The following is a 7,434-nucleotide window of genomic DNA, read 5'->3' on the forward strand; positions in this document are numbered from 1 at the left end:
GAAGTTATGACGAAACGGAGTGGGAGGAGTTACCCTCCTTTATGGAAGTCAAGAGGTAATTGATTAAAGCCACGGGTCACAGACACACACATCGATATTGACAGTGGCAAGTTAGATGCCACTATGTTTTAATAACAAGTGAACGATGTATTATCTTGTCTAATATAGAATGTTTGTTTTTTTTTCACTTGCTATTCACAATGCATCACGAAATATTCTGGAATATTGGTAGAGGTGAAGAAAATGTAATCTTAAACAAAGCTGTGACAGATAGTTATAGCTGTTAAACAAGTTTCCTATAAATAGCACTTAAGTAACATAGTATGAAGTGTTGCTATGCTTCATGCCTCACACGTATTTAATAAGGGGAACTGATGTAAAAGACTAATTCTTCTTCCTCACAAACAACAAGTTAATACTACATTGCAGGTTCGAGCATTATGTTCAAAGCATTATGAACCAGAAATTTTCAACAGCTGCATTTCTGCATTATTTTTTTTCTGATTAGTTAGAAGCAAGGGACAAATTTGGTGTATTGGGATGTGATGGTGGATTATATAGACTGTATAAAACATATAAAAATACATACAGAATCTGTAGATCTGTAATTTGTCTTATGGAGTTTTACTTTGAGTTCACAGAACAAAGTTTTATCTAAGTACACTATTCAAAATGTTCCTTAAAGGGCATTTTTCAAGACCACAAAGTACTATTTTTAATCATATGTTTTTTCAAAGCAGAAACAAAGAACATGATTTATCAACCACAGTGTTCTTGTTTGTTTTCTTCCTGATAAAACTGAAAATACGAAAGGAAATTCTTCAAAATACTCCTCCAGTCATTTCTTCCTGAAACACTATGTTGATCTATATTGTCAGTGTCAAGTTTACATTGAAAGGTATTAATACAAGAATATTCAGATTGAAAGACTAACATTTATCGTCAACTAATCATCTTATTTTTAATTAACTGCCTTTGAATTTCATTATAATATGTATCTTTTTTGTCTTAACAATATATAAATAATTAAGCCATGAATTATCTGCAAATTGATACAACCAATATGAAAATTGTGTCTTTATAATGCACAATTTATAAAGACACAATGACATGTAACACAGTTTATCTCAACATTTAAATTAATTCATCGGTTTTAATCATAATAACTAAACAGTGTTTCGTTAAGCATTTGCTTCATCAAAAAAAAAGAAAAACAGACTGTGAATATGATTCCCTTTAATTTAGTTTTCAGTTGTTATTATTACTATTATTGTTGTTGTTGTTATAACTGAGTGGCGCCATTTGATAGTCTGTTCAAACCAAGCCCACACGGCGCGCCACCTTCCTTCCCGGCTTACAAATGATGCGCACCCCGTCACTCAAAAAGGGAAAACATGGCAGTCCCCTTGCGCCGTTTACACCACGTTTCGCTTCATGTTTCTAACGGGCTGAAATTAGCCCACGACCTCGTGTCAAAATACAAGTTTAATTTGTTTGCCACCAGACTGACTGACAAGTCAAGACAGGTGGCTTTCCGGAAGGGAACGTCAGTCTTCGTTGTGAATGAAGGACCCGTTCAGGGCAGTGTGGGGTTGAATGAATGGCCGCGGGACGGTGGAACCGGCGAACACTCCGATAACGCTCCCCGAGTCCACTTGGAGAAACACAAGCTGAGTAACCCGTCGTGTCTTTACGATGTTCACACCCACCATCCGGTGGACTCTGTCAGTAACGTGTGTTTCGAGGTGGAAGATGTGGAAAGGTCGTTCAAGGTGCTCCGCCAACTGGGCTGCAACTTCCTTGTGCCTCCCACGACAGTCGAGGACGAAAATGGTCTCGTCACCTACTCCGTGGTTAAATCGATTGTGGGAAATGTGCGCCACACGTTGGTTGACAAGACAAAATACGGAGGGACGTTTTTGCCTGGGTTTACTATCACTGAAAAGGACTGGAGCTTGGAAAAGGAGGACTTGTCTTGTCCAGTTACCCATTTTGACCACATAACTTATGCCAGTCCCAGAAAGTCATCCCACCAGGTCATGGGGTGGTACGAGAAGCTTTTTGGCTTTCAGAGATTTTTCATTGATGGGTAAGTAAAGGCAAAAAATAAAATAAAAAAGAACGTATGGCAGAGAGTAGTTATGCATCATCAAGCCACACTGAATGTCATTCCTCGGTCAAATTTTGTTCTTAGGATGGGAATGTAATTTTTGTTTGGGACACTCAGAATGACATATGTATTCAAATATGTTATATTAAATTACTTCCAGTTCACTTGCTGTAGTATGCTGTTTATGAATGTTCATGTTGACAGCGGCGTCACCAAGGCCGTTTTGTTGGTTTAAGTTGCGCTTAGAGCTCACTATTAACCTGTAACTTGGTTCATGCTCAGCTACGTTTTGATTTTAACATTGGATACATTTTGACATTTCAAATTCTTCAAAGATTAGATTGTTCCCTCCCTAACCAACAAAAAAGGGGGGGAAATGAAGATAAAGGCTCCATCTTACACAAATAGAGATGGTTTGAAAAAAATTCCTTCTATTTGAAGCTATTGTCTACATGCTAATTATAGTTGGTTCTTTTTTATATATATACATTTGTCTCTTTTTTTGTGATGATCATTGTTGATTTGAGCGTTGAATAAGGCAAAAGTTGTAATGAATCCTTTAGTGCCACCTACTGGTGAGAAATGGATATTACTTAGGAGGAATATCCATCCGTATTTGTTGGGTATTGAAAACGGAAAAAAAAGTCTTTTTTTTTGGCGTCCTAAATTAGTTTAGGTGACCAAAGTTGACATTTAATACTGAAAATAGACATCTTTTTGCAGATATCTGTAATTAAAATCTCCAAAAACGACAACAACAAAAAAACGTCCTTCTAATTTGCAAAATCATAATTCTCTAGAGCTATGTGACGCTGTTATGTGGTGGTTTATCAAAAACCCAGTTAAGATGCATTAAAGTCTGTGGTTTTAATGGGACAAAATGTAAAAAATAAAAATGATTAGGATACTTTTGCAAGGCATTGTGTTTTGCTTTTCTCAGTGGTGTAACTGGATTTTTCAGACACCCACAAAAAAAACAATCCCTCATGGAAAAAGCACCACAGGTATTTTTCAATGAATGCTTATTAGAACAAACATTATGAAGTAATTTATCCCAATGTAAACAACCCTTTTTTTTTTTTCTTTTTTTTTAGCGATGAAGATGTACACGAAGGTTTCGTTGTGAACCAGGAAGGCGTCGGACTTCGACTCACTGCCATGCAGTACTGGAAGTGCAGCAAAGCGGGCATCGCTCTTCCCTTCCCTGACAAAAAAGAACCCGACTGCAAGTTTGTCATCGCGGAATCCCTTCCTCACGCAGGTACAGCAACCCGGCTGATACTTCGGATTATTCTACAGTTCATGACGTTGCAGCTTCTCACTGCACCGCTACTCATATTTTAGGCCGCAACCAGGTGGACACCTTCTTGGAGCAGCACAGAGGGGCAGGCGTCCAGCACGTCGCACTCTACACCAAAGACATTGTCTCCACTGCGCACGCGATGGCTGAAGCTGGAGTCCAGTTTTTCTCCCCTCCTCCTGCGTACTACACAGAGGTTTGCACACACCTTATCGCAATAAGAGAGAAGGAAGTTTAGAAGGTCAGTTTATTCAATGCTGTCTTTTTTTTTTTTTTTTAAGAAAATAAAATCAAAGTTGGTTTCACTCCTTTTTTTTTAGCCTCTCTCTGTGTAGATTTCCTGACACAGCTCAGCTCATAATCAGTCTCTTCAAGGCCACGACACCGCCCAGCACGGCGTGGACAGAGCCGCTCTTTGTTCATGAAAACAACACAGACTAAGACAGATATACAGAGTCTGGTTTGCATGCCATGTGTTCATTTGAGTATTTCGCTTTAAAAAGAGAAACTCCTAAAGAGTTATTTGGCAGTATGACATATTTCAAGCACTCATTTCTATTAATGCGGATGATTATGGCTTACGATAATCCAGAAAAGGCCACTGCTACAAAAGCAAAAGAATAACTGAAAAATGATTGTGAAGCAAAACATACTCAATAAAATATTGTTTTTAAATAGCTAATGTACTCTGTGATGGTATACATCCATCCATCCATTTTCTTTCACCCTTGTCCCTCAGTGGGGTCGGGAGGGTTGCTGGTGCCCATCTCCAGCTAACGTTCCGGGCGAGAGGCGGGGTCACCCTGGACAGGTCGCCAGTCTGTCGCAGGGCAACACAGACACACAGGACAAACAACCATGCACACACACACTCACACCTAGGGACAATTTAGAGAGGCCAATTAACCTGACAGTCATGTTTTTGGACTGTGGGAGGAAACCGGAGTACCCGGAGAAAACCCACACATGCACAGGGAGAACATGCAAACTCCATGCAGAAAGACCGGGGCCGGGAATCGAACCCAGAACCTTCTTGCTGCAAGGCAACAGCTCTACCAACTGCGCCACTGTGCAGCCCGTGATGGTATACAGTTATGGTTAAATAAAAAAAAAAAGACTATTTCCTGAAAACTAAGTAGTAAATTCCAAAAATATCCTAATAAATCAAAGCAAATAAATAAATTTTTTTTGTACAATGAGGATATTAAATTTTTAAATAAAACCTGGAAAGTTAGGGAGAAGCAACAACAAAACGAGAGTTCAAATAGTCAAGAAAAAAAGTCGGAATTGGAATATTATTAAGATAATATGGTTCACGATTCACTTCCCTCCTTCACGCCACACCTTTTTTAACCATCGTCATGAGAACCGCATCGCTCTCTGTGAGCATTTCGATCTTTGTCCCTCATACGTAGATTGCATGTGGGCGTCAGGCGCATTGAGAATCCATCCAACTGATTTGCAAACGAGCGATTTATCTAACACGTGACGCGTGCTCCGGCAGGTCGGAAAACTACAGGAAATGGAGGAGGCGGGACTCGATCCCCAGAGGCTTTCGGAGCACGGAATTCTTCTGGATTCGGACCTGCAGCAGGTTCCATCGTCACAGATGGGATGCAGCAAAAACAGAAGGTGGGTCACGACCTAGCAGTCAGTCAAGGTGGTTCATAATGTGTTTTGACCTTTCGGTTATGCTTTCAGATATCTCCTCCAGGTGTTTACAAAGCCCCTCTTCGCAGAGGATACCTTCTTCCTGGAGCTGATCGAGCGCAGAGGGGCGTCGGGTTTTGGCGAAGGGAACATCCGGGCGCTGTGGAGGTCCGTGCAGGCGTACATGGAGAACGAGAGGAGGGATTCTCAGGGAGAGAACGTGCAGTCTGCTCACTAATGACCGCCGCTCTGTGTTTTTTTTTTTTTTTTTTTAAAAACGTAGCTTATTGCATGAGTGTTTTATACGTACTGTTATAACACTTAGACTGGAGGTCATATGCGAAGGAGCTAAAAGAAATGTATGAAATAATCGTAAAGCTCCTCTCTTCATGTTGTGTCGGTTGCTTTTCTTGGAACATGAACGTGACACTTGAAGGGCTGTTCTCTGTTTATCAAAGCAAATCAAGTGAACGGAAAGCAGCCGCACCATAATGAATCGGTTTCCCACAGACTGAGGAGACGAAGCTCTGCCTTTAAGTGGACCATGCAAACTGGAAAGCTCGCAGAAACCTGCAGTTTGTTTTAGATGGTAGCACACACGAGGCTTCCTCTAATTACATTTCAAAGCACTTCTTTCGTGCATCGCTTTGCAAATCTATTCAGTCGTTTCAATTTTTCACATTTCGTTTTGCATCTATAAAGTTCAAATGGTTTTATTGGGGTTTAATATGACTGGTCAAAGCAATGTATTGTACATTTGTTGGAATTTAATAAGTAGTTTGCAAAATGTTTTACAAATAAAAATAAAAAGGGTATGACATGTATTTTTTATTTAGCTACTGCCTGTCCATCTAAAAAAAAAAAAATTATTATTCACACATTAATTTAATTACATTTAAGAGGTGGTACACACTCTTGGTGTTGATTAGCCACCATGGATGTTTCCGGATCCCTCACGAACCGTCACTGGGCAAACAGCTGCCCCTCTTCCAGACACAGAGGAGCTTTATTAAATCATGATTTGGCAGCGACTTGGGTTTGGATCCTCTGAGAGGAAAACCTTGAGACCCACTGAGATGAGTCTGTTCACTTAAACTTGGCTATAAACATAATGGGTGAGGATTAGTGGGAAGAATGAAAGGCAATGAAACCTAGATGGGGAACTCCATGAAAGCCATATGGTTCTTTTTATGTCCCGACTGTAGTTACAGGACCCCGCTGGGTAAGAGAACATTTCAACAACCTATTAAAAGACGATTCTTAAAGTCGTGCACTTCTAAATTTTTGACAAATGGTGTCAGTGTTTTTCTTTTAATCAGTCTGGTTGTTTTCGCGAAGCAACCAGATTCTCAGAGAGTTTGTATGTTTTTTTGCGTGAAGGTGGAATGACGCACACACTTTGGATATGAAGAGTAACTCGTTTCTGTTTAATCAGCCGAGAAACCAATTGCCACATATTTAGAAAGCCATATGGTTTTATTGGATTGATTGGACACTTTGCATGAATACCAACCTCTACTTGTAATAAAATGGGAATTGTTGGCCACAGAGGGGATTAACTGTTCATTAAAGTTGAGAAGCGATTGCTCCTGTAACAGGAGTTCTTCAGCCATCTGTCCCTGGCCAGTGTGAGCCGCAGATGGCACCCAGCATTATGCAGGGGACTCTCTGGAAGACGGCTTTCTTTTCTTTCTTTTTTTTTTTACTCTGATCTAACAGTAAAACCATGAAAAGTAAGAAAAATCAAACAATTAAAAATGATTGCAATTAGTCACAATGTCCATTTTTTTATAATACGTCTTGATCACTTTTTGATTCTTTTCTTGTAACATGTTTGGTGGACACTGCCCCCTATGGTTTCCACAGCAACAACACACCCAGCCAACTCTTAATTTCTTGTACTCAGCAAGTATAAATAAACATAAATTGATTAAAGAAACATGATTTAATCACCTGCTTCTTATCCGTGATGTTTAAGTAATCAATAGGTATTCATGTGATAAATTAGATGTAAGTAAACATGCATAGTTTAAGTAAATAGACAAATGATCAAAACAACACAGACACACACACACATTATTCATTAGTATTACACATCACAGTCAGTGGATAAGATTAACTGTCAGTTAAAATACTTTGTAGATAACCAATCACATTTCAGGATCTACCTGATGAGCCATATTTATAATTTTAAATAATTCATGATGTACAGAGCACATAACATTTTGACCAATTATAGAAAAGATAATGTGTTAGTTAATAAGTTTAATTCAAGGTTTATTTAACTACATTATTATGTTTTTAAGAAATGAAAGTCATTTATGAAAATGTGAAACCTCTTTTCTATCATGTATTTCTTTCTCCCCAGTGCTAC

The 7,434-nt window shown here is 39.1% G+C and overlaps 1 protein-coding gene across 1 annotated transcript; it reads left to right on the forward strand.

Annotated features, from left to right (window-relative positions):
* The first annotated feature begins 1,252 nt into the window (after positions 1-1,252).
* Positions 1,253-5,884, forward strand: hpdl (4-hydroxyphenylpyruvate dioxygenase-like). The gene is made up of 5 exons (XM_008437137.1): positions 1,253-2,089; positions 3,205-3,371; positions 3,455-3,606; positions 4,915-5,042; positions 5,112-5,884. Exons 1-5 carry the CDS (start codon positions 1,395-1,397, stop codon positions 5,296-5,298), a joined length of 1,329 nt encoding a protein of 442 aa, XP_008435359.1. The 5' UTR covers positions 1,253-1,394; the 3' UTR covers positions 5,299-5,884.
* Positions 5,885-7,434: the final 1,550 nt, after the last annotated feature.

Source organism: Poecilia reticulata, linkage group LG19, assembly GCF_000633615.1.
Source record: "Poecilia reticulata strain Guanapo linkage group LG19, Guppy_female_1.0+MT, whole genome shotgun sequence".
Classification (NCBI taxonomy): domain Eukaryota; kingdom Metazoa; phylum Chordata; class Actinopteri; order Cyprinodontiformes; family Poeciliidae; genus Poecilia; species Poecilia reticulata.